The following is a 26,814-nucleotide window of genomic DNA, read 5'->3' as shown; positions in this document are numbered from 1 at the left end:
GCATTTGGTCTTAGCCTTGAAGAATGGCCAGATGTCCATGTGAGATGGACAGGGCGTGCGTCCACTGATGTGAAAACCCTGGGACAGTGCCCTGGCTCCAGAATCTTCATTAGCACCCACATCATTGCACAGTGAAAACAGAACCCGATTCCCCTGCAAGCTTATGTTCCCAGAGATCAAATGAGATAGCCTGTCATCTACGAGGAGTCTTAGGGGAAGGAAGATCGGGGGTGGAGGTGAACATTCTGTCTAACTTGGCAAAATCACAGTTCTAGGTTTTGTGGTAGAAAACAGAAATGAATCTCTCTTGTCTTCTCTGTTGCCCTGTGTGCGTTACCCTTAGATCTATAATGGCATTTATTCTTTAAATTGACTTTTAAATAATTAACTCTGTGTGTGTGTGTGTGTGTGTGTGTGTGTGTGTGTGTGTGTGTGTGTGGTTTTTGTTTTTTTTTTTTTTTTTTGAGACAGGGTCTCTATGTGACCCTGGCTGTCCTGGAACTTCACTATGTAGACCAGGCTGGCTTCAAACTCAGAGATCCACTTGCCTCTGCCCCTGAGTGCTGGGATTAAGGTGTGCACCACTAGGTACAGCAAGCTTTCTTTTTAGACTATCTTTGGGTCACCAGCCCCCAATAATGACTTATTATTAATTATGAAAGCTTGGCCTTAGTTTAGGCTTTCCCCCAATTAGCTCTTATAACTTAAATTACACTGTTTTTTTTTTTTATTAGTCTACGTTCTACCATGTGGCTTGGTTACCTCTCCTCTGTAGTGTGTGTCTGACTTCTTCAGTCAGTGTCTTGCTGGTGTCTCTTGCACTCCTGATTCTAACTCTGAGTTTCTCTCTGCCCAGAAGTCCCACCTAACCTCTCCTGCCTAGCTATTGACTGTTCAGCTTTTTATTAAACCAACCACAATGACACATCTTCACACAGTGTGCAAATATCCCACAACAACCAGGCTTAATTATAATTTCAATATGTTTCTAATTGAGATAAAATTATATAACTTTCCCCCCTCCAACCCCTCTTCAGCTACCCTTCCTCCAACCCCACCCATGTCCTCCACACTCTCAAGTTGATAGCCTTTTCTTTGATTATTATTGTTACATAAATATGTATGTGTGTGCACAAATACACACACACACACACACACACACACAACTTGCTGAGTCCTTTTTTGTTATTTGCATGTATATGGCTTCAGGGCTGACCACTCTGCATTAGACAACTACTAAAGAAGCTCATCTCCGGGAGAGGCTAATTCACCTTCTTCCAGAGTGTCATTAGTTGCCTGTAGTTGTCTTAAGAGTGGGACCCCATGAAATATTCCCCCTTCCACATTAATGCATCTGTTGATATTGCCATTGTCTTGCTAATACAGCCGTTTCTAGGAGAAACTGTTTCACAGCAGACTCACTGGTATTCTGGCCCTTACGATCTTTCCGTCCCCTCTTCTAGATTGTTCTTGAACCACAGATGCAAGAGCTGTGATGTGGATGTATTTGTTGGGTCTGGGCTCTCCATGATCTGTTGATCTCTGCCTTGTCTTCGGTTGTGGTTCTGTGATGGCCTTCATGCTGTCAAGAGGGGCTTCTTTGATGAGGGGTGGTAGCTAGACTTAACCCAGGAGAAGTGGCTCACACACCATGGTGTTTGTTTCACTCACATACTATTCGCTGCCTGTGGGTTATAAGCTCATTCTGGACAGCCACTAATTTCTGAATGCCTGTAGCAGCTGTCCCTGTGTCTATAAATAATAGGCGCTCAATGAATGCTTCCCCGTTTGAAGTAGAATTTAACACAACAAAAAGTCAATAGGTCTTAAAACGTATTGGTCAGTCTAATTCTGATTCCTGTCCTCTTAATCACCATACTGCATTCATAATGGCTCGGGGATATACTGATCAATGCGCTTGGAGTTTTGACTTTACCGTATTAGTGGGGAGGAGCTAATGAAGGTTTTGCTAAGTGCTACATGCCAGGGTGATTAGGCTTCTGGTGAAATGTGGCATTTGTGAGAGGGAGGATCAGTAGACCGGGACCAATGAGAAGGCTTTCACTGGTTCAAGTAAGAGGATAAAGCCTTGAACCAAATCAAAATTAGGAGAAATGTCAAGGAGAGACAGATGTGAGGGCAAGAGGTAAACAGACTAAGGGGTTTTTTGTTTGTTTGTTTGTTTTTTAATGCAAAGAGTAAAGCAAGAAACATTGAAGGCAAATACTTAAGTATTGATAGAGCAATGGGAAGAGAGGGGGATGGATGGTTTTAGTGGAAGGGAGGGTGAGGAATGTTCATTTTGGAAGAAGAGTTGGGAGATAGGGTAACAGCAAATGGGAAAATAAGTATCCTATAGAGAAAACTCTTTAGTTTACCTCTCATAACTTGTCCCAGCACTCTAGAAATTTCCACTCGCAGACAAGCTCTTCAGTTTTCATTGTCCTGTTTGCATCAGACCGAATCCCTCATTCAGTTATTCAGTCATTTCCTCTTCTATTCTGAAAGTAGACAAAAGTGATAGAGTGTCATGATCTCTCAGCAACTCTCCCAGAATCAAAATCTTACACCATTTCTCCTCTGCATCAGTTGCCTGGAGGTGGTGGTTGCTTGGATTTATGAGAAGATTAGATTACAAAATAATATTAAAGTCTCTGCTGTGTTTATGTCCCGGTGGCTTTCGGTCTAGCTCGTTGCTGCACAGATCTCTTGTCTCCACCTGAGATCTGTTGAGAAACAAAAGAATGGACAAGTAGGAGAGCCAAAGAGCATTCCGTAGTGGCCATGAGGAAGGGCAGAGAGTTTCTCTTTTGGCTGAGAAAATATAGAGAGAGAAATGGGAGGGAGACAGCAAAGTGGAGCCTTGAGTGAGCCCGGGGATTCTGCATGCCAGACAACAGATGCAGGAACTCTCCATCGTCTGAGTTCTGTGCTCCTCTGTATCCTTTGGGGACCAAATGTTCGTGGCCTTTCTTCCTCCCTGCTCTCTCGAATGGCTGCTGTTTATTGTGTGGTACTCTGAGTCATTAGCTGATAAACTGCAAACACTCTTCTGAAGATTTTCTGTTCTTCCACCTTAAGCAGTCTTATGTTTCAGGAAGGACAGTGTCCATCCAGCCACTCTTCTCCTGTAGCTCTTAGTTGAAAAAAAAAAAATCTTCTAGATGGTCCTTTCTGTCCCTGTCTGATTGGATTATGAAACTTAAATCTGTCATCTCCTCAGTGACTCAAAAGCTGTGCACCAGGGTATATTCAATCCCCACCCCCCAAAACAAGTTCTGTTAAATGTCATCTGGGGCATTTTGCTGCTGACCATTTGACATATTTCACAACTACCACAAGAGTAAAATGACAATAAAGACTTTTTTCTTAAGTCATAAAATCATGAACACAAAGAATAAGAGAGGAGGCGCATGTGTATCATAACACCAACACTCAGGAAGCTAAGGGAGAGCATCACAAGTCAGAGGCCAGTGTGGACTACACACGAAGACCCTGTCTAGGGCTGGCTAAATGGCTCAGCAGGAAAAGGAGCTTGCTGCCAAGTCTGACAACCTGAGTTCCATCCCTGGAACCCACACGGTAGAAGAAAAAAAGCAGCTCCACAAGATGTCCTCTGAACTCTACACATGAGCTGTGGCGTGCGACACATCCCTCTCCCAGCACACACACACACACACACACACACACACACACACACACACACACATACACAAATAAATAAACATGGGAAAAGACCCTCCGTAAAAACGAGAAGAGGAGCTAACAGTGAAGGGAATGTGCAGCCTGAAAAGGAGAACAACAAGTAGGACCTGATCTGTGAGCCTGGAAGCTGAATCCTAAGCCAGCAGTGAGGGCTGGTCAGGGCCGTTTGTACTCTAGAACGCTCAGACATCTGGCAAGTGACAGCCTTAGCCACCTCCGTGGAGTTGGCAGTAAGACTAAAACGAGGACTAGTTAAAAGTGCAGATACCACAGGGACTCTCCTGTCCCCTCCTCCAGTGGCCTTCCCCTCCATCCGCAGACATCTTCTCTGGATAGAGGAAAGCGGGGTCTCAGGAGTGTGGACTCCTGGATTCTTAACACAGGTCAGCACAGAGTTTGAACCAAAGCCATGACGGAATGAATGAAACTTAGCATAGGGAATGTTGAAACCTCCACACTGCTTCCGCAGCTCACTGTTCAGGCCACCGGACTGACCCTCATGCTGGGGTCTGGAAGAGTCACCTCTAGAAAATCTGGCCAACCCAAGAAAAGTGTTCAAGTGACTCGGTCCAGTCACACCTACCGTCCTTAGGTCCTTAGGTCCATATGAGCCGTAGATGGCAAGTCCTACCCTCACACATCATTAGACACGTGAGAAAGTCTAGAAGAATCCCATCAGTCGTGTCTTATCACTGCTCTCTCTGGTCCTAGTCCTTCCGCCCCACCCCCACCCAAGCCCGAGACAGGCTCACTGTGTAGCCCAAGCTGACTTGGGATGACCAGTGCAGAGAGAACCAAGTAAGAATCTGTGAGAGAAGATCGTAAACCTCCCTTTCAGATGAGCGAATGAGCTCTCAGAATGTTTGTGAGAGCTGAGGGAAGAGATAAAAGAAAGAAAATGTGTTATTTTAAAAAGAACCCTTAGAAATTAAAAATACTATAACAGAAATTAAAAGTCTGAGAGAGGATAAATTTATGGGTTTTTTTTTTTTTCAGACAAAGTAGCACTAAGGAAAACTTAAGAAACTCAAGAGTTTCTACCTAAAAATCCATTCTTTGTATAAAAGACATTTTAGAAGAGAACTGAAAAATAAACATCAAGAGCAAAACTTGGGAGGCAGAGGCAGGAGGATCAGGAGTTTATGGTCATCCTCAGCTACACAGCGAGGTAAAGGGCAGCTTAGACAACGTGAGACTGTCTCAAGAAGAGAAGGAAGTAGGAAAGAGCTGGCGAGGTGGCTTGTGGGTAAAAACACTGCCTCAGCGGCGTGAAGACTTGAGTTGGGCCCCAGAACTGACAAGAAGACAGGCGTGGTCGTAGCTCCTGTCTGTAAACCCAGCACTTGTAAGGCTCTCCCTCCCGGGAGCAGCCAGCCTGCAGAATGCAGGGCAGCAGAAGCAACATGGCAGGAGAGAACTGACCCCTACATGTGCCCCTCCTAGGAGCCTAGCGGAAGAGGTGCTTCATCAAGACAGCTCAGTAAAGAAAAATCAAAACAAAACACGCAAACAAAAAAAGTGGGTGAGAAGCCCGGCTTAAGTTAAGCACCAAGTCAGTGGGTATAGAGGTGTGGTCTTGAAGTGTCGGCTAACTGGCAGAGGATAGAGACGGCCACAGGATGTAAGTAGACATACAAAACAGTTAACAGAAGTTACCCTGAAAGTGAGAACAGAATAGTTTTCCTTCTTCACTTCTGTTTATGCAGGATTTGACTCTGCATAGTACTTTTCTTTTTTTTTTTTTAAAGAAATATGCTCCCTCCAGTGGAGCACCCCCAATAGAGATGTTTAAGCCTTAGAAAATGACAGCAGAATTTCCCTTTGCACAACCTTGCAAATTTGCTGGAGAAGTTTTTAACTTCTAGCTAGCCTTCTCTGGTATAAAAACGTTAGGTTTTTATGTTTCGTTGTAGGAAAGAGCTGAGCAGGAATGGCTTTGGGAAAACGGGGCCAGAACTCTCTCCCAGAAAATAAACATTTGGGGCAGGAGAGATGGCTCAGAGTTTAAGAGCACTGGCTGTTCTTCCAGAGAACCTGGAGTCACTCCCCAGCACCTGCATGGCGGCTCACAACTGTCTGTAACTCCGGTCTCAAGAGATCTGACACCCTCTTCTGGATTCTGTGAGCACCATGCACACATGTACTGTGCAGACTTGCATGCAGACAAAACACCCACACACATAAAATAAACAAGAAAATAAAGGAACTTTTAAAGAAAGAAACTCCTTGCTGCCCGTTGGCATTGATCTTGCTATGGCCAGTGAACGAAGGTTTATTCTGGATCCCTGGACTGAAGCGAGCTCTCCATTTTTGCAGAGCCCTTTCCACAGAGGGCTGTCCCTGCTGCAGGCCCTTGATTACCAATAATTAATCTCAGATGAAAGATTCAGTACTCCAGGCTTCCTTTCTCTCTGACCTAAGAGAACATGCTGTGAATAGTTTGTTTGTTCGCCTGCCAGAGATCTTATCTGGGCCCATAAGAGTTGATAGGATCATTAAATCAGCATTGATCTTTTCTCAGTATCCTTTTTCTGCAAAAAGGGGTGCGTGGTATCTCAAGCCTGGATAAAAGGGAGACTTAATATATGGCGCAGGGGTCATTCAGTAACGGCTCTATTTAATAGCAGTAAAATCTGAATAACTCTGCAATGTGTCCTAATCCCCATGTTTTCTCTGCTCTTTCTCAATGTATTTGGCTAAATCACTACGGAGCAACCAAGCCAAATGGCCAAACCACCCACTTTCTTATTCCCAGCACATGAATTAGAAGGAAGCCAGCGGAAACCCAGGCCAGCTCATAAATGACTTGTATGTCTGATTTTTGTTCCATGATCTGAAACTCAAAATAAATCAAAAAAAGAAACATTTTCCAAATACCGACAAATTCACACGCACAAAAAAGTCTCCAGCCTTTTCAGTACACACGCGAATTGAACCGAGGAAGGATGTAATGACTAAGCTATGAAGATATCAAGGTGTAGTAAGTTCATTTTGAATATAGGCCAGATATGACTTAGAGGTTAATTCCCAAGGCACAAACAGACACTCCTATGTAGCAAGTTTATGGAACCTTTGTGTTCAATTCGAGAATCAGAAGCCAAAATGAAGGCTAAAGGTCGTTTTAGGAAGGACCTGGAACAGAAAACCTTTGAAGAAGGGTCCTAAGAGGCAAATTTTGAGCTTAGAAAACAGTGATCATTGCCAAGCCTGGTAGCATAGGCCTATAATCCCAACTACTCAAGAGGCTGAGGCAGGAGGATGGATATCTGGGCTATATAGTGAGTTCAGCACTAACTTGGGCAACTTAGTCAGATCGTGTCTCAAAATTTTGAAAAAGGGAAAGAGAAATGAAGGAAGAGCGTAACTTAGTTGGGGATAGAGTTCAGTGGCAGGGCATATGCCTAGTATGTGTGGGGCTCTGACTTCTATCCCTGGTAACACACACATACACACTAGTGAATATGGTCCAACAGAATAGTGATAGATCAAGAAGGTGGCGGACACGCAGACGTTGCTGTTTGGTTTAGACATTTAGATAAACTTACTATAAAAATATAAAGTTCCTGACTACAACTTGTTAAACTTAAAAACTGAACAGAGGGCCGGGCAGCAAGAGTGCACACCTTTAATCACACTCAGTAAGCAGAGCCAGGCGGATCTCTGAGTTCGAGACCAGCCTGATGTTCAGAGTGAGTTCCAGGACAGTCAGCACCACACAGGGAAACCCTGTCTTGAAAAACCAGAACCAAAACAATAATAACAAAAAAAAAATTGAACCGAGGAAGGATGTAATGACTAAGCTATGAAGATATCAAGGTGTAGTAAGTTCATTTTGAATATAGGCCTAGGTCTCCAAATACACATGTTTAAGTACAGATGTTGGACACATCCCTCCTCAGTACCTTATATCTGATAGGTAAATTAGCTATGAACTGAATGGTTTTTCAGCAGGAATCTGGCACCTCTCTCTGGCCATAGCACCCTAGGGTTAGCAGTCTACCAGAAGAGCAGATGTCCTGCGCAGGAGCATAGCCTGACTCCAGGGGAGCAATGAGAAAGGGCAGGTCTGAAAGTTCTAGAAAAGAGAAGTCTGGGTTGGAGAGAGAACTCGGGAATGGGAAGTTTACCTGGCCTCAGTCGCCAGCACAGCAAAAAGGACAGAGAGACCTTTGTCTGGCCTCTGTTACAAGGTATGGAAAGTTTTAGAAAGTGCAGGGATGCCTGGAAAACACATCTGAAAATGAACTAATTACAAGACTATAAGACCGAAGCTGTTTACATCAGGATTGGTTTGCATAGTTAGATGGATCTAAAAATGCTTTGTCCTTTTTTTTAGTGTTATTTATTGCTGTTGTGTGTGTGAATGGTGTGTGTGGGGGTGTGTTCCCGCCACACGGCACGTGTGGAGGTCAGAAGACAACTTTATGGGGTCTGTTCTCTCTTTCCACCATTGTGATGGAATGCAGGTGTGCCTGCCTAGCAAGTAGTTTATCCATGAGCCATCTCAGCAGACCCTCCTTGTCTTCATGACGTAGCTTCCTGCTAAGGAAATATACCATGACCTCTTGCTAAATACCAACTGATTCTTACGTTTATAAAAGAATATCACCAAATTACAAGAACGTTTAAGTCACACTTTGAATTATTGGCAAACCCAGGACTAACCCCAAACTGTCTTCTTTCGGGAGAAGAGTATAAAACCGTTTGTCATCTCCATAAAGTGCTGTTTCTAGCGCTGGCTTCGGTTTGAACTGCTCACCCGTTCCCCTCCTTACCCGTCTCCCTCCTCACCCGTCTCCCTCCTGTCCTGCAGCTGGGACGAGAGCAGCTCCATCAGCAGTGGGCTCAGCGATGCCTCAGACAACCTCAGCTCGGAAGAGTTCAACGCCAGCTCCTCACTCAACTCCCTCCCGACTACTCCCACGGCTTCCCGCAGGAGCTCTACAATCGTGGTATGTGATTTTGCAAACATGTGGGCCACCAGGTCAGGGTGAACCACAAAACGAACTGGGCGAGATCTGTGTAGATGTCGTAAATGGTGTCATTGTAACTGCATTTTGTGCTCGTGCCTATTTAGAGTGATACATATGAGAGTTTTTCCAATTGGAGAAGAAAAAGTACCCTAGAGATAGATATAGTCTCTTCTCTCTGGAATACTAGGGATGGAGAGAAACCTTAGTTGACTTAACACTATGGGATAATCAAGGCCCTTCACCCCACCATTCTCCCACCCCTGTGTAAGCAGCTTATTCTGCCCTTTCCTCTTCTCGTTAGCTACGCACAGACTCAGAGAAGCGCTCTCTGGCCGAAAGCGGGCTGAACTGGTTTAGCGAATCAGAGGAGAAGGCCCCCAAAAAACTGGAGTACGACAGTGGCAGCCTGAAGATGGAACCTGGGACTTCAAAGTGGCGGAGAGAGCGACCCGAAAGCTGTGAGGACGCATCTAAGGGTGGAGAACTAAAAAAGCCCATCAGCCTGGGACATCCAGGGTCCCTGAAGAAGGGCAAGACCCCACCAGTAGCTGTCACCTCTCCCATCACTCATACAGCCCAGAGTGCCCTCAAAGTTGCAGGTGAGTTGGGACAGGGACAAGGGTGAAGACCTTGCTTCGATGCTTTTCCTTAAGGGTCACAAACCTACAGAATGATAGCAAAGGTTTGCAGAAACGCTTTAACGTACGATATCTCTTCTGATCCTCGGGACGGTCCTGTGAGTTGGGAAAGATGAGTGTTACTGTCTCAGTTTTACCAGTGTGGAGACTAACTCAAAGGGGTCAGGTGGCTGAGCTACAGTGATAGAGCTGGCGGGCTGACAGGAGGGAGAGAGTGTCCTCCCGGGCAGGTTCCTCCCTTCCCATGGTCCCCACTGGTTCCTTGTTGCCTCCCCCAGGGCGTCCTTCTTAGCATCTAATGGAGGTCCGACTGGACTAATGTGTTAAATGGCTGTGAAAAAGAAGCACAGCCGGGCGGTGGTGGCACAGGCCTTTCATCCCAGCACTCAGGAGGCAGAGGCAGGCAGATCTCTGTGAGTTCGAGGCCAGCCTGGTCTACAGAGTGAGTTCCAGGACAGCCAAGGCTACACAGAGAAACCCTTTCTCCAAAAACCAACCAAACAAACAAAACAACAAAACCCCACAAAAACAAAACAAGAACAACAAAGAAAGAGAAGTTTGTTGTTCCCAAGGTTTACCCCTTCCTTGGATCACTATGAGCTTTAATCAACATTTCCCTCCAGAGTCTAGACATTTTCTTACCTAACTCATTGCTTCCTCCTTCTTGTCCTTCCTTACGCAGTTATTAGACACACTTCCTTCTTGATCACTTTTGTGGTGGCCTCTGCCACTTTAACCAAAATAAACCACCCCACAGAAAACAATACAAACAAACTAAATGAAAGCCTACTTCCTCCCAAAGTCCCTCTGACAAGAAACTGTATCCGCTTATCCAGTATTGTCTGCCCATATTTAGGCCTCTAAATTTTTATAATATATAGAAAGTGGTTCCTTTTCCCCTAGAGAGAAAGAAAGGTGTTTTTAAGATATTACACTAGGCTGGGGAGAGGGGAATGTGTGCACACCTTTAATCCCAGCATTTCTATGACTTCGAGGCCAGCCTGGTGTACAAAGTGAGTTCCAGGACAGCCAGGGCTACACAGAGAAACCCTGTCTTGGAAAAACAAACCAATAAAGATACCATGATAGCAGCTCTTCCTCTGTCTCCTGCCCCCCTCTCAGGCAAGCCTGAAGGCAAAGCCACAGACAAGGGCAAGCTCACCGTGAAGAACACCGGGTTGCAGCGCTCTTCTTCCGACGCTGGCCGGGACCGCCTGAGCGATGCTAAGAAGCCCCCCTCGGGCATCGCGCGCCCCTCGACTTCAGGATCCTTTGGCTATAAGAAGCCTCCCCCTGCCACCGGCACAGCCACCGTCATGCAGACAGGTGGCTCAGCCACTCTCAGCAAGATCCAAAAATCCTCAGGCATCCCCGTCAAGCCGGTAAATGGGCGCAAGACGAGTTTAGATGTGTCCAACAGTGCAGAGCCGGGATTCCTGGCTCCTGGAGCACGGTCCAACATCCAGTATCGCAGCCTGCCCAGGCCGGCCAAATCCAGTTCAATGAGTGTGACTGGTGGGCGGGGCGGACCTCGCCCGGTGAGCAGCAGCATTGACCCCAGCCTCCTCAGCACCAAGCAAGGAGGCCTTACACCTTCCAGACTGAAGGAACCTTCCAAGGTTGCCAGTGGCAGAACCACACCAGCTCCCGTCAATCAGACAGATCGGGAAAAGGAAAAGGCCAAAGCCAAGGCTGTGGCCTTGGACTCAGACAACATCTCCTTGAAGAGCATTGGCTCCCCAGAAAGCACTCCTAAGAACCAAGCAAGCCACCCTCCAGCCACCAAGGTGGCAGAGCTGCCACCAACCCCTCTCAGGTACCCACATTGGGCAAAGTTTTCCTTTTCTGTTTCTCCAGCCTTAGGCTAGATGTGGCACGGCCTGTCCGTTGCTGTCCCTGGATCTTCGTGGGGATCCTTCCTCTCTCCTCGGTGCCATTTCTTCTCTGGTTTTGGTAACTCACTTTGTTTCGGCTGTTCCACATCAACACTGTCTTCAGTACCTGTGCGAATGGTTTTGCTGGGTTTATTTGCACATATTGCATGTGTTGTCTCCCTGATGACTGAAGGTGCCATAAGTCAGGTGTGGATTCTTCCTCCGATTGGTTTGTCAACAGCGTCAGAGCAAGCCTTTCGCTGAGTAGGCAGCCAGGAAAAAGGGGGAACTGGAAAAGGATTGCCTGTTGCCCTGTAATTTGTTATTCTGAATATTTTATTTTATCTTCACTCCTCTCAGGGCCACAGCTAAAAGCTTTGTCAAGCCACCCTCACTAGCCAATCTAGACAAGGTCAACTCCAACAGTCTGGATCTACCATCTTCCAGTGACACCCACGCTTCCAAGGTCCCCGATCTGCATGCTCCAAGCTCGTCAACTGGGGGTGCTCTGCCTTCTTGCTTCACCCCCAGTCCAGCACCCATCCTCAATATTAACTCAGCCAGCTTCTCCCAGGGCCTGGAGCTCATGAGTGGCTTCAGTGTCCCGAAGGAGACCCGCATGTACCCCAAACTCTCAGGCCTGCACAGGAGCATGGAGTCCCTCCAGATGCCGATGAGCCTGCCCAGTGCCTTCCCCAGCAGTTCCCCCGTCCCCACCCCACCTGCGGCTCCTGCTGCCCAGTCAGAGGAAGAGACCGAAGAGCTGCCCTGGAGTGGAAGCCCCAGAGCTGGACAGTTGGATGGGTATGTGGTGGAGCCGAGCTGAGTCTGTCTCATTTGGCCATTAGCGGGTCCGTCCATGACCACGTTGTGACTTTTGATGTATTTTTTTCCCCACGTTTTAACTTAATTCCTTTGTAACTCCCTGAGATCTATAGGGTGTTTTCGTTTTGTTCTCATCTTGTACACAAGGAAAACTTTACAAAAAGTTAAATGACATCTCAGGAATCTCATATTAGTTTTATTTCATCTGGCTTTGGCTTCCAAGTGCAAAGTCAGTTCTGTCACACCACATCCTGGTTTTCACCTTCCATAGTACGGCCTTTTAAATGGCTAACTGTACCTTAACTCCTAACAAGAGGGAAACGTTTAGCATTTCAAGTACTTCCCAAGTTCTGAGTCAAGAATTTGATTGTGACCATCTTATTATTTGTTTATAGAGATAGACTTTCATAGTTTGCTGTCCTGTCTCCGGAGACTATACCCCTCAAACCTATAGTCCCAAACTCTAGTTCCAAGATGGGCTCACATGCCCCTCTCTCTCTCTCTCCACAGCAATCAGCGGGATCGGAACACCCTCCCCAAGAAAGGACTCAGGTAACCCTTAAATATTTTTTTTCAAGACTCCTGGCCTGTTAAAAGAAATTTCAGCTGGGTGGTACATACCTTTAATCCCAGCACTTGGGAGACAAAATAAATACAATCCCAGCCCAACCTAACCCAGGCCCCACGCATGAGTTTAGTGGCCCTTTCAGCCAATCATTTGTATGTGGTCCTGTAAAAATGCCACCCATAGCCCTCTGCAAACCTGCCATTAAGTGTGTTAGCTTTCATAGCGAGCGATTTTCTTTGCTGTCAAGGGAGAAATGAGTTTGCACACAGGAACCGTGTACATACCTATGTTGTCCTATGACCTTCCTCGATTCATTTCAGCACCTCATAGTGGACTTCTGAGGCCACTCACATAGGCAAGGAACAGGGAGTGTGGATCCCCCACTGTTAGGATAGCACTGTGTTGTTCAGCTAGAGGGGGATGCCTGTCCCCTGAAAGCCTGCCCATGGAGCCATAGAGCCCTGAGTGGAGAGGAAGTCCTAAGGCCTCATCCATCCTTTCTGTCTCCATCCGGAGCTCTCAAGGAACAAGGCATCCCACACACAGCTAAGCCTCTCATGTCACTTTGTAGCAGCTCAGAATGAGTTCCTCTGCTACTTCTTCAGGTACCAGCTTCAGTCCCAGGAGGAGACCAAGGAGAGGCGGCACTCCCACACTATCGGTGGACTCCCTGAATCCGACGACCAGGCAGAGCTGCCGTCCCCTCCCGCGCTCTCTATGTCCTTGAGTGCAAAGGGCCAGCTTACCAACATAGGTCAGTGTCTGTGGTCACTCGCGGTGGCAAGAGACGAAGCAGGGGTCACTCTGCAGAGTGAGGCAAAACAGCTAGGCATGTTTGGCTCGAGTTGCAGTGGGTTGCTTCGTGGCGCCTCAGTTTACCAACCCAAACTAAAGGTGAAGTGTTCCAAGGTCCTAAACTGAAAAGTTGCCGCTGGGCACAAGCTTGAGGGTCCGGATGGTATCAAAGAGTCTGAGTGACAACATGGGAAATCTATAAACAGGGGCTCTATACACAGTACTACCAGGGGCAGCTGCCTACAGGGCGATGCCAACCTGTGGGGGCTGGTGAGCTCCAGGCAGAGCAGGGCTGTTGATTTCAGAGAATGAGGTCTGTCTCCAAGAAAGAAAGTCCAGATTCACCAACTGCTCTGGCTGAGCCGGGGCCATCCTCGCCCTAAAGGCAGGCTGACTAAGACCCATCCTAGACGCACCACACCCTCTTTAAAGCCTGTGGAGAAGGGAGAGCTGGGAGAGAAGGAAGTGGCTCTGTGACTCAGAGACGGGATGGAGGGACAGGCTTCAGGAGGAGGGCCTGGCTCCAGCTCAGACACACACCAGCCCCGGGTCTGGGACGCGCTGTGCCAAGACTGGTTTCATAGGAATCTCTTTAGGACGAGGCTGGAACAGACCTGTCGTTTGCTTGCTCTATCTCTGAATCCGTCTCTCCTTTCAGCGGAGTGAAAGAAAGCAGTTCTTTTGTAGTAAGGACTTGGAACAAGCCTGTGCGGTGACTGTGGGGAGTTTGAGGGAAACTAAGACTGGAAGTCACTTGTGCCTAAGGAAGGGTCATCTGCCTTCTGTGGACTTATCAGATAGATGCAGGGTGGGACCGGCCTGTTTCCTATCTCCACTGAGGGCCAAAGGAGAAGAACGGCCATTGTGCTGTAGAATGAGGGACTCGGCCAAACAGTGATCATCTTGGGGGTTCCAAAGGGGAAAGACAGAGGTGTGAGTTCTTCTTCCCAGGTCTTTATAGGCAGGGAGAAACATCCACAGGCCTGTATGGAGGCCAGAGGTCAGAGAGGGGAGCTCCACACGGATATGAACCACGAAAGGCAGCAATTTAGCAAGGGAAAAGTGGGGGTGGCCTCTGTGGCCAACAGAGGCCACAGCTGTGGATTCCATAGCCTCGCTGACACTTTCCTCCACTCTGTCTGACCTTCATTTCAGCGGATGCTGGGCAGAGAGGCCATAGTCTAGTTTGAGAGCTGAATGAAAGAGACCTAGAGTGATACTGCTCTTACTGGGGCCCTCACTCCCTTTCACTCCAGCTGAGCCCGCTGGATCCCACAGCCTGGTCCCCCTTCTCCGTAGCTGGTTCTGTTTCATCATCTGGATCTGAGTCTCGGTCTGAGTTCTCAGTGCCCACTAAGACAGCTTCCAGTTGTGTCTTCACGAACCACAGCATCCCATTTCCATCTGCACATCCTCGTGATGTGAAGGTTTCGGGAAAGCCGCCAGGCCCCCAGCCTAACCTTCAAAAGCAGCAGCTCCAAGGCAGGCAGCATTAAGGGGAGCCCCTGACTACAGACCGTGGAGTCCTTCTCCGTCAGGGCCCAACCTTCCCAGGAGGGGTTACTCCTGATCTCCAGCTGCTTGCACACCCCCACGGCCCCACCTCTCCTCCTCTGCTCCTTCCTCTCCTCCCTCCTTCCCATTGCCTCTCAATGACTCCCGCTCTGTCCCCCACAAGGGACTCAGAGAGCTGATGACCCTGCCTCTTCTCCTGCCTCCCCCTCCCTCTCCCTTCCCCCTTCCCTCTGTCCTTCCAGTGAGTCCCACTGCGGCCACCACGCCAAGAATCACCCGCTCCAACAGCATCCCCACCCACGAGGCGGCCTTCGAGCTGTACAGCGGCTCCCAAATGGGGAGCACCCTGTCCCTGGCCGAGAGACCCAAGGGAATGATTCGGTCAGGATCCTTCCGAGACCCCACGGATGATGGTGAGACTTCGTGTTAACGCGGTTCACACTCATTCCAGCTCTGCTGGGTTCCCTCACCCACCACCACCAACCCACCTCCACTGCCACCACGGCTGCCGCCGCCACCACCACCACTGCCACACACACACATATATAATTCACAGGACATCAACCTGGGCCATTTCAGTTGTCGTCCCATAACTTTGAAGGGTCTGGGGGCCCAGAAACCTTGGGTGGCACCACCTAGCACTGGGATTTAGGGATGGAGCATCTACCACTGGGGCCCAGGGAAGGGAAATTGAGATTTGGAAGGATTAAGTGGGACTCCTCAGTGCTCTGAGAACTAGAGCCTCTGTCCTCCTCATTCTACGCGTAGTCTTTCTTCCCCACGGTCTCTCAGAAGAGATACAGAGACAAAATGGTAGCTCTTAAATCCATACAAACAAGCGGGCATCTCAGTCCTCTTTCTCGAGTGCTCCAGAGACTAGCTCCCAGGCTGGCCGTCTGATTGTTGACGGTAATCTGGGTGTTAATGGAAGACCAGGCCGTGGGTTCATGAGACCTCCGTTGTTATCCCCAGGATGCATCCCTCATAGATGTGTGTTAGCTCTGTTAGTTCTTGCAGTGGGTTCTGTTGAATGATCACAGAGTATTCCCCACTTCATTTTTTTTTTCCACCTGCGTGGTCCCCAAGGCTCATAGGCTAGCGCTGCAAGGGTAAGAAGAGGAGGCACAGACAGAATCGGAGTATTGGTCCTGAGCAGCTCTGACAAGAAACTCCCCCCCTTTCTGCAACTTAAAGTGCTTTCTTGGCTGAGCCGAGCAGATGCTGACCACCCATGAAAATCTCCTTTCCCTCTCTCCGGGACCCCTATGCTCCTCAGTCAGGCTGAGCAAGGGACCACCAGGCCCAGGCTGCCAGAGACTATTGATGAAAGGGGAGGCTGTCTCTATTCAGGACCATGTCCTTGGATACGTGCCTGCCGTGGGCTGTTGGGATATGAACGGGGTGCCCTGTGTGGTTCTTTCCGTTTGCTCCAGATGCCCTCCAGAATCAGTCCAGACTCACCTTAGGGCTCCTCCCAGGAACTTCTGGGCCCTGGATCCTCCTGCTAACCTCCTGTGCTCTCCTTCTCTTTCAGTTCATGGCTCGGTGCTGTCTCTGGCCTCCAGTGCCTCTTCCACCTACTCCTCAGTAAGATCATTAATGCCCCTTCCCCTCCTGCCCCCTCCCCTCCCATTCCACATCCCCTCAGACCTCCTTTGGTTGGGTAACTGGATGGGGATGGGAACTACTGTCTCTGTATTCTACCTTGTGGGCCTGGGAGTGGGTGTCGGGGGAGGCTCCTCGCGCCTGGAGCCCTCAGATGAGCGCCTTGGGTCCTCTCAGTTCTTTCTGGCCTTGCCGCCAACTCCCAAGCAACTCTGGTATTCCTTTTTCCCCCCTCCTTTGAAAAGTGAGGGTCCCCTTGTGACAGCACTCTTTCCCTGCCATGGGAAGTGGGGCGTGTTTCTAGCACCCGAGATGAGTAGGTTCCCAAGACGAGAGACCCAGTAATGTGCAGAATTAATGTCTACTGTGGGGAACCACACAGAGCGCTTGGCTCTTAGATATCCTTTGACTCTTAGGTTTCTTTTGACCCCAATCCAATCCTTTGCTCTCTCAAGTTGCTAAAAATCAAGGTTTGTTTGCAGACCTCTAGGCTCGTCCTCTAGCCTCTTTGGCAATAACAAGCTTGGCTAAAGAGAAGCACCAGAAAGAAGTCTATTATTTAAACCTGAGTGTAGCTCCGAGCCAATCCTGTGAGGAGCCAGGGCCAAGAGACGGGGGACGGCCTTTCTCTGCATCTCTCCATCACGCTTCTTCCTCTCTCCACCCTGACGCTTGGGCCTGGCCTCTGCACCTCCATAGTAACCAGCTGCTTTTTCTCTCTTTCTCTCCTCCTGTGCCCGCTTCTTCAGGCTGAGGAGAGGATGCAATCTGAGGTAGGGTACAAAGCCTTTGTCTCCGCTTGTTAACACCACCGCACGCACACACGCTCCGTTTTCCTTCCAGCCCCTCCACTTCTTCCGCCACTCACAGCTTGCCCTTTCTCTTCCCTCCACAGCAAATTCGGAAGCTTCGTAGGGAACTGGAATCCTCCCAGGAAAAAGTGGCCACCCTGACGTCACAGCTTTCTGCCAATGTGAGTACCTGACGCCGGGTAAGGCCTAGCTCTGGCTAACACAGGCGATGTGGGAACGGGAGCTGACGAAGATGGCCCCGGCTTTAGACCTCTAGGGAGCAGGTTCTGTTCACAGCTCTACAACAGAAGATTTGGGGACTGTCCTTCTTCACTTTTTCTGAGCCTTCGTTAGGAACCATTTTCCCCACCTTCCTTCGTTGGTGTGGATGAGTTGGTTGGTATCTGGTAACCTCTGACCTCCCGAAAGAAAGCGGAGACCAGTGTTTCTGCCGAGGGGCAGAAACAGCCTTGCCATTGGACATGGACAAAAATAGCAGTGCATTTTAATTACTGAGCCCTTGCAGCCTTTTCCACTGCCCCAGGTTGTGCTTATCTCTTCATCAATGCCACATAACTGAGCAGGAACAGACCTGGTTAGTAGAATTCTGTCTGATGACTCTGAGACCAATTCAAAGCCGAACTCCCAGTCCAGCTGCCGATGTGGTTCCCAGTTGGCTCTGCCTCAGGCAGCTGGCAGAATCGATCTGAGCTTTAGCTTTGGGCCCAACAGTCTTTGTTTCTGCATTTAACCCACCCTCCATATATCCATTTAGAGTGACTACCTTCCCCCAGACCTGACCTTAGTTTTTCTGTTCTGATAGATGGGGAGGAATGGGGCTGCCTCGTCTACCTCCACTGTGGGTAGTTCTTGCCCTGTGACCAAATTGCAAGCAGAGATCTTAAGAGCCATTTTCTCCCAAAATTGTAAACAACAGCTGAGCTGGGTCTCCAGGAGCTTTCCAAGTGTTTGCACACACACACACACACACACACACACACACACGTCTGCAATTTCCGCAGCACCTTCTGCCCGTCTCTCTTCCCTTCCTCTCTGGGGACCTCAGCTGCCAGGCCTAAGGCCTAGCCCTTGGAATCAGGTAGAATATCCACCAAGATTTTCCATGTTTCCAGCACATTTTAGAAACAGCTCCCTTACCACGTTGGTTATTGTCTTTATTCTTTTTTCCAAATCCTCAGTTCATAAGTCCTGTCCTGACTGATTTGTTTGAAGATCAAGCTTCAAACTCTCTGGGACCAAAAGAATTATAAGAGAAACAAGAACCATCCTATTCCACACCCATCAGGGCCAGTGGCCTAGGTCATGGCCTGCACACCCTAGGAAATTCATGTCTGGGAGATGTTGAAGGGGAGAGGCGCCAGGGAGGCGGAGAACATCATTATGCCTGATTTATTTACTCTGCAGTCTGTCAGCCATAGTGCTGTCAAGGCTGGGCTAGTTCCAGAAAATGAATTTAGAGGGTGCATTTTCTTAGAACAGGAAGTTCCATTTGGCTGAGAGAGAACAAACTAAACACCCAGATCTGGTGAGTTCTGAATCTAGAGGTAGATTTTTGCCAAGGGTCAGATCCCTTCCCTCAAGCCGGAGAGGTGATGCCAGGTTCCAGAGCTCTCCTCAGGATTCCTGATGTTGAACCAAACTTAACGCTGTGTCGAATGGGACCTCCAAGCTGTTGAAGATGACACATCCCGGCCGGGAAGAGACGCAGGTCACGCTGGATTGCCTCCGATGTAAACTCTGCAGAAGGACCACTTGGCCTAGTATCCCACAGGCACCCTAATCTGAAGTTGGGATTAGAGTAAGGTTCAGTGTAGGGGAAGAAAGGTAGAAGAGAAGAAGGAGGAAAACCCAGTTCCCCGGATGAGGAGAGTCCCTGCAGAAATGTATGAGGAGGCCAGGGGCTCTCCAGGCTCTTGAGAAGATTCTCCGGGACTGTAAGCTGCTTGGTGACAGCATATGATGGTGTAGCTAGAAGTAAACAAGAGGAGCTGAGATTAAGAAGACAGAAGGTAGGGGCTGGGGTGGTGATGGCTCAGTGGTTAAGAGCACTGGCTGCTCTTCCAGAGGACCTGGGTTCGATTCCCAGCACCCTCTTCTGGCCCGCATGGTGCCGGATATACATGAAGGCAAAAACACCCACATACAAATACCATTTAAAAAAATTTTTTTAAAAATGATTGAAGGTGAGAGTTGGGCCTGACAAGGCAAGCTAGAAATCCCAAATGCTTGAGAGGCTACAGCAAGAGGATCGTAAGTTCAAGACCCATTTGATTGAGTGAATTCAAGGCCAGCCTGAGTAACTTAGTGAAATCTTCTCTCAAATTAAAAAAAAAAAAAACACCAGACTATGAAAGAAAGATGCTTAGATCATGATATATGTCTACTAGGGAGCCCAGGCCTCAACAGATTTACGGGAAACATGGAAGATACTGCCCCCAGCCTTGTAGGCTCCAAGGGCACTAGTGAAATTTGGCTTGGTGGTCGGAGAGGACAAATCACATTATGGAATCATAGGAGGCAGTGCGTGTGTTGCGGACGTCACAGGGACCTGCCCGGAGCCTTCTGCCTCTTGCTAGACTCACCATTACCCCGGTGTGCTCACTGGAGACTGTCCATCCTGGGGTGGCCCCTTTTCCACTCCTGTACCTCAGTCCCTTCACTACTGCCAGTTGGCTAGCTGGAGGTCAAACTGCTAGGTACCTTTCCCCAGCCTCCCTACCAGAGAACCGGATCTGTGCACTTCGAGAGGAGCCCGAGTTCCTACAATAGCCAATGTAGACCCGACACCTAGTGGCCAAAGTGTGGAATGCCCCTGAAGTGGTTTGCACAGCTTCTGGGTTCCCTCCAGCCCTGCCAGGAATAAGGCAGTCTCCAGAGCCAGGAGGAGACAAGAATAGAGTCGGCCAGGTGCAGAGGCAGAAGAGCCAAACCAAACTACCGGAAAGTCATTTGGTACCAGGAGGTCCGGCCCTCCATGGTGGAGTTAAACCAAAAACAGTTAAGACTGATTCCAGAGGCTGCTGCTCTCCCATCAAACCTTCTACCACATAAGACAGGGCAGGACTTTACCACCTCTGGCAGGTGGTAGAAACCAGATCTCAAGTTCCCGAGAAGCTCCGAGAGCCTGCCCTACCCTCCGCACTGTTATTGGAGAAGCCGGTTCTCTCCAAAAAACCCATTTGATGCCACCCTTGTCTGCCCAGGGAAATCAATACCTTAAAACCGCCAAGAGTTTTGTTTGCGTCGGTCAGCTCTGAGACACAGGACCTCTGTTAAACTACTCCCCTATCAGCCATTTCCTCCCCCGCAGCCGCATGCATGGCCCTTAAGTTCTTCTTTGTGTGTTTGTATCAGGCTAACCTGGTGGCGGCTTTCGAGCAGAGCCTGGTGAATATGACGTCCCGCTTGCGACACCTGGCAGAGACAGCCGAGGAGAAGGTGAGCAGCCCCGGGCAGTGAGCTCTAAACCTGCTAGCCAGGGCCACCTCATCCACTCCCCCATCAGCGCCTTTTCTCAGCCTGCTTGTCGATACAGGATCCCATGTCCATCACTCCCAGATCCCTGGCCTTCTCTACCCAGGGCAGTAGCGTCCCATGCCCGGTTCACTGTAAGTATTACTGCCGTGTAAACAACGGTACGACTATCATGTCTCCTAGGACACGGAGCTGCTGGATTTGCGAGAAACTATAGACTTCCTGAAGAAAAAGAATTCTGAGGCCCAGGCCGTCATCCAGGGAGCACTGAATGCCTCAGAAGCCACACCCAAAGGTAGGATATTAGCCACAGAGTGAACAGAACTGAAAAAGAACAGGAAAGGAACATCACGATGGGGCCCATAACACGCCAGCTTTCATACCCAGTTTCTAGACGCAGAGGGCCATTAGGTACTCTGCAGTGTGATGTCTGGATTGTCCAGTGATAAGGGCCAGACTCGTGACCTCATAACCCCTGAGGAGCAGGGCAAGCAGAGGAAACCTGTGATCTCCACAGGCCTACTACCCTCTCCTCAGCCTTTAGACCAGAGCCGAAGAGCAGTCAAAGGAGTCTCAACGGGGCCTCATCATGGAGCCTTTGCTGCCCCCGGTTCCCAAGTGCTGGGATTATAGGTGTGTGCCACTGGGCCCAGCTAGAAATCACTCCTTTTTGTTTGTTTTTAAATTTCTACTTATTTTTTAAGTTTTTGCGCAAGTACATATCATATGTTGAATATATTTCCCCTCTATCCACTCCTTTTCAACCCTCACCCTTCTTTTTTTTTTTTTTTTTTGGTTTTTCGAGACAGGGTTTCTCTGTGTAGCTTTGCGCCTTTCCTGGAACTCACTTGGTAGCCCAGGCTGGCCTCGAACTCACAGAGATCCGCCTGGCTCTGCCTCCCAAGTGCTGGGATTAAAGGCGTGCGCCACCACCGCCCGGCAACCCTCACCCTTCTTGCTCCTCCTCTTTGTCCCCTAGACCAGTCTAGGTCACACCATCATGTCACATACCTACATATGTGCTTCTATGATGTCACATACCTACATATGTGCTTCTGTGATGTCATATACCTACATATGTGCTTCTATGATGTCACATACCTACATATCTGCTTCTGTGATGTCACATACCTACATATGTGCTTCTCTGATGTCACATATGTACATATGTGCTTCTCTGATGTCACATATGTACGTATGTGCTTCTGTGCATCCATATACAATACAGGCACAAATGAGAGAAAGTGCACTCACTACTTTCTTCCCAAGGTTGGCAAAAATAAATAAATAAATAAATCTTAAGGCAGTTTCAAAATCGCACAAATGTGTGGTTGGTTTACACACATGTACATGATGTTACCTGGTCATCACTTCCCCACTCCAAGGAAGATTCAACCTGCAATTCAAATGGCATAGCCAGAAGCTGTCGAGGTCCACTGGGGCTCTGTGGCAGGTTAGCCTTGGTATTCAGCCGTCAGTCATGCTTTGCTGCAGATGGTGAAGGTGGGTGCCTATGAGGCAGGGGTGCAGCTTGGTAAAGCACTTAACCAACATCTACAAAGCCCTGAGTTCCGTCCCCAGCACACACACACACACACACACACACATTCCTTAATCTGAGTTTACAGTTACTTTCATGTTTCCTTCTGAAATAGTTTGAGATCTTTTGTAGTTTTATTTTTAGATTCATTTACTTTTTTTTTTTTTTTTTTTTTTTTTTTGGTTTTTCGAGACAGGGTTTCTCTGTGTAGCTTTGCGCCTTTCCTGGGACTCACTTGGTAGCCCAGGCTGGCCTCGAACTCACAGAGATCCGCCTGGCTCTGCCTCCCGAGTGCTGGGATTAAAGGCATGCGCCACCACCGCCCGGCTTAGATTCATTTACTTATATGTGTGAGGTTTTACTCACATGGCATGTACATCTGGCGCTGAGTGTGTGTGCCTCGTACCTGAGGAGGTCAGAAGAGGCATCGGATCCTCTGGAATTGGAGTTATGGTTGTGAGTCACCGTGTGGATGCTGGGAATTGATCTCAAGTCCTCTGCAAGAATAATGCTCTTAACCACTGAGTTCTCTCTCTGGCCTCTAGTTTAGATGTTATATTAGGTCTCTGTTCCATTTTTAATAGATTTTTGCTTTTGTTTTTGTTTTGGTTTTGGTTTTTTTAGAGACAGGGTTTCCTACAGCCTAAACTGGCCTCTCATATTCACTATGTAGCCAAGGATGACCTTGAACTCCTGATCCTCCTGCCCCCCCTCCCAACGACTGGGATTACAGGCAAGTGTTCCATAGTCAGCTTCATTTTCACGAAATTATATATAGTAGATACACACACACACACACACACACACACACACACACACACACACACACGCACGCACGCACGCTATGAGATAGAGGCCCAATTTTATTCTTTACATATGGATAGACAGTTGTTCCGGTACCATTTAATGAAGATTATTTTCTCCTGAATTACATTAGAATTTGTCTTTCTTGATTGATAAAAATAAATAAGTAAATGTATGGCTTTATTTCTGGACTCTGTTCTAATACCGTGTTCTGTATCTATCCTTAGCCAGCACCATACCTCCTTAATTACTTCTTTGTGCAGTTAGTTTGAAAATATGACAGAGTGATCCCTCCAACTTTGGTCCTCGTCAAGATTATTTTGGTTATGGTCCATTTCTAGTTTTGTGACCTAAACACACACACACACACACACACACACACACACACACACACACACACACACACACAAAATTAAATCTAGATTCTATGTATGAAAGTAAATATATTTGTCTTTCTGAGTCTGCTTAACATTATTTCTGGTTGCATTGATTTTTCTGTAAATGTCAAACTTTCATTTTTTCCTTATGTCTGCATAAAATTCCATTGTGTATATATATGTACCACATTCTTTTATTCATTCATCTGTTGATGGACAGCTAGACTGGTTCCATTGCCTGGCTGTTGTGAATAATGCAACAGTAAGCATGGACATGCAAGTATCTCTGTGTGTGTTTGTTTGTTTCTTTAACAAGGTCCTGCTGTGCAGTTAGTTGGCCTCAAACTCCCTATGTAGACCAAACTATCCTCAGACTTGCAGCAACCCCTCTGCTCCACCCTTGTATAAATACACAACCCACCCCTTTCCCACCTGCAGTTTCTCCCTGCTCAGGTATTATCAGCCTAGGCACCAGGCCGTTAATCTAACACTCATGTTTTCCTCCTCACTGTTCGGCCCTTGGAGGGAGTTCATGCTGGTGCCTATGCAGTCCCAATTATACTCCCTCTCTGTACCTGTCCTGGCCCAGGTACTCCACTGTTCTTCTCCTGGATGACTGCAGTAATTCCCTAGCTGGCTCTGAGTGCTCCAGTCCCTCCTTTCCACCGCCCCTAGAGTAACTGCATTGTCCATTCAGATCAGAAAGCATTCCAATTTAAATATGAGCTGGTTATTAGATAAAAGGAATTATGATTAATATTCTTTGGTCTGATAATGCTATTGTGAGCAAACATCCATATTCACAGGAGATATATCTTCAGGCATTTAGTTGTAAAATGTCATCTGCAACTTATTTTCAAATTGGGTGAGAAAGTCGGGAGGGAGCAGATACAATAAAGTTAACAATGGCTGAATTAGGCAGAGGGCGTCTGAGTGTTATTTTACTATGCTGTAAGTTTCCCCTCGTGTTTGAAACATTTCGGAAAAGCGGGTTAAAAGAGGAAAAATGTGTCCCCAGCCCTTTAGAGTTGCACACCAGGGGTTGGAGAGGTGGCTCAGCGGTTAAGAGCACTGACTGGTCTTCTAGAGGACCCGGGTTCAATTCCCAGCACCCACAGGGCAGCTCACAACTGTCTGTAGCTCCAGCTCCAGGGGACCCGACACCCATGGCAAAACACCAATGCACATTAAAAAAAACCGAGTTGCGCATCAGCCTTCTGCTCTAAATGTGCCTTTCTTGTTAGCCCCATCTCCCATCATTTCCTCTTGGCGTCTGATATTCTGCCTATAAATAATTCTGCCATATGGTGGACACTTTTTTAAGCATTTTACCTATATTCACATATTCCAGATAACAACCTAATGAAGCACATTTTATAATGAGGAGAATAAGACAGAGAAAATAATTTGATCCATTATCACGGGTGATATGTCTGGGATATTCAGCTATTTCCAACTTCCCAAGTGAGCTTTGCCCTTGAGATAATACATTTTCTAAATGAGTACATTATGGCTTTCTGCTGTGAATGTTCACATAACCTTAGTTCATGTTGATCAAGAAGCAACTTCCTAAGGAGCATTTCCTGTAGCTTCTCTGGAATGAGTGCTTAACCAGCAGTGCCCAGGTGTGTTTTATTTATAACTAGCCAATACGTGTGCATGGCACAAAACTCAAGATTTGTGAAATATTTCCTAACTGCTGCAGATTGATGATGCTACAGACATATCTTTTGCACTCTCCCCCTTCCACAGTCCTGGGGGTTGGACCCAGCACCTCATGAGTAGTAGGCAAGCACTCTACCACCAAATCGTACCTCTAGCCCTTCTTGTTATTGAAAGTATCTTGGATGTAATTTTTAATTTAATAGATTGGACTTGCAGCTGTTGAAAGCTCCCTATGCTAGTCAGATACTTGCTCCTTTTTTTTTTTTTTCATTTTTAGTGGGAGGTGCTTGAACCCAGGGCATCTGCATCTACCTTTCTTCAGCTCCCAATGCTTTTCTCAGTGTTCCTATCTGAAATATCTCTGCTCTTTCAGTACTTAAATGTCTCCTCTGTTGACCTTTATCCCTTTCCCACTTTTTAAGGAAGAGTGGTTCGTTTTTCTTGCTGTTGCAGGCCTCAGAGAATTGAAATTTTCTGCCTATCAGATGACAAACTGGAGCTCATTCAGGTTAAATGCAAGGCACAGGGCTGCTTATACTTGACCTTGAGCCAAAAGGCAGCCAAGTGTTGCTGAAGGATCACAAAAATACAACAGGGCATGGGGCAAGAGGTCTGCCACAAGTTTAGAGCCAGCCTGGGCTACAGAGTCAGTTACGGGTCAACCTGTGCTACAGAATGAGACCCTGTCTCAAAAAATAAAGCAAAACAAACAACAAAAACGGGTATGGTGGCTCATATATGTAATCCCAGCACTTGGGAGGCAAGGCAGGAGGACTGTCACAAGTTCAAGACCAGCCTGGAATACATAGTGAGACTTTGCTAAAGCACAGACACAATTAGAGATGGACACACACTCATACACACACACACACACACACACACACACACACACACACTGGTTGTATCTGCATGAAAGTGTCAGGGCCAGCTTCAAGTCCTTTTCACATGTAGTCGACCTGAGTTCAGTACTAAACCTTTCTATGATACTCAACTGGGGATTCTTCCTTGCTGTGGCTTTGCTTCTGTTCTATTTTGGTTTTGGACAGGGTCTTGCTGTGTAGCCCAGGCTAGCACAGAACTCACAGTCCTAGCCTCCCAAATGCTGGGCCCCAGGCTGGGAGCTTCCTGAGACTCGGAACTGTTTCTTTTTTCACTTGCGAATTTTCTTCTATGCTGAAGCGTGTCTGTAACTCTGTATGTGTTCCTTGATGAGTAACCCACCAGTACGTACCTAGAAGCTGGTGGGCCCCCCTCCCTCTTGCCGGCTGCAGCTCGACTCCTTAAGCCTGGAGTCTTCTCTAAATCTACCTGTGTTCTTCCCACTTGTACTGGCCAATAGAACTCCGGATCAAGAGACAGAATTCTTCAGATAGCATCTCCAGCCTGAACAGCATCACCAGCCATTCCAGCATCGGCAGCGGCAGTAAGGACGCGGACGCCAAGAAGAAGAAGAAGAAGAGCTGGGTAGGTGTGGTTTTGAGAGCCGACCTGCGGCGGCGGGTTACATTTACCCCAGTGCAGGGAACTGGTCCTTTCAGGACCACCAGGAGCTAGTCCCATCTAGTAAGGTGTCAGTGTGACCTCTGCTGGGAACAAGTCTGCCAGGTTCCCCATTCCTCCATCCACTGTCTACCCCACCCACCA

The 26,814-nt window shown here is 47.9% G+C and overlaps 1 protein-coding gene across 6 annotated transcripts in view; it reads left to right on the top strand.

Annotated features, from left to right (window-relative positions):
• Nav1 (neuron navigator 1) overlaps positions 1-26,814 on the top strand; it is a 263,326-nt gene that overhangs the window by 212,985 nt on the left and 23,527 nt on the right. For 3 of the 6 annotated variants that reach the window (XM_052737049.1, XM_052737053.1, XM_052737054.1), the window contains 13 exons: positions 8,519-8,657; positions 8,980-9,277; positions 10,439-11,132; positions 11,551-11,994; positions 12,526-12,567; positions 13,189-13,337; positions 15,136-15,306; positions 16,428-16,480; positions 17,248-17,271; positions 17,394-17,471; positions 20,665-20,748; positions 20,968-21,079; positions 26,510-26,634. In XM_052737049.1, the coding sequence (XP_052593009.1) occupies positions 8,519-8,657; positions 8,980-9,277; positions 10,439-11,132; positions 11,551-11,994; positions 12,526-12,567; positions 13,189-13,337; positions 15,136-15,306; positions 16,428-16,480; positions 17,248-17,271; positions 17,394-17,471; positions 20,665-20,748; positions 20,968-21,079; positions 26,510-26,634 (2,413 nt within the window). The remainder of the gene's footprint in view (positions 1-8,518; positions 8,658-8,979; positions 9,278-10,438; positions 11,133-11,550; positions 11,995-12,525; positions 12,568-13,188; positions 13,338-15,135; positions 15,307-16,427; positions 16,481-17,247; positions 17,272-17,393; positions 17,472-20,664; positions 20,749-20,967; positions 21,080-26,509; positions 26,635-26,814) is intronic. The other 3 variants (XM_052737051.1, XM_052737050.1, XM_052737052.1) reach the window with 3 other exon arrangements.

This window comes from Peromyscus californicus, unplaced genomic scaffold, assembly GCF_007827085.1.
Source record: "Peromyscus californicus insignis strain IS unplaced genomic scaffold, ASM782708v3 Scaffold_14__1_contigs__length_90479793_seg_2, whole genome shotgun sequence".
NCBI classification, from domain to species: Eukaryota; Metazoa; Chordata; class Mammalia; order Rodentia; family Cricetidae; genus Peromyscus; species Peromyscus californicus.
Note: the sequence above shows the minus strand (reverse complement) of the source record. Positions and strands in the feature narration are given on the sequence as shown.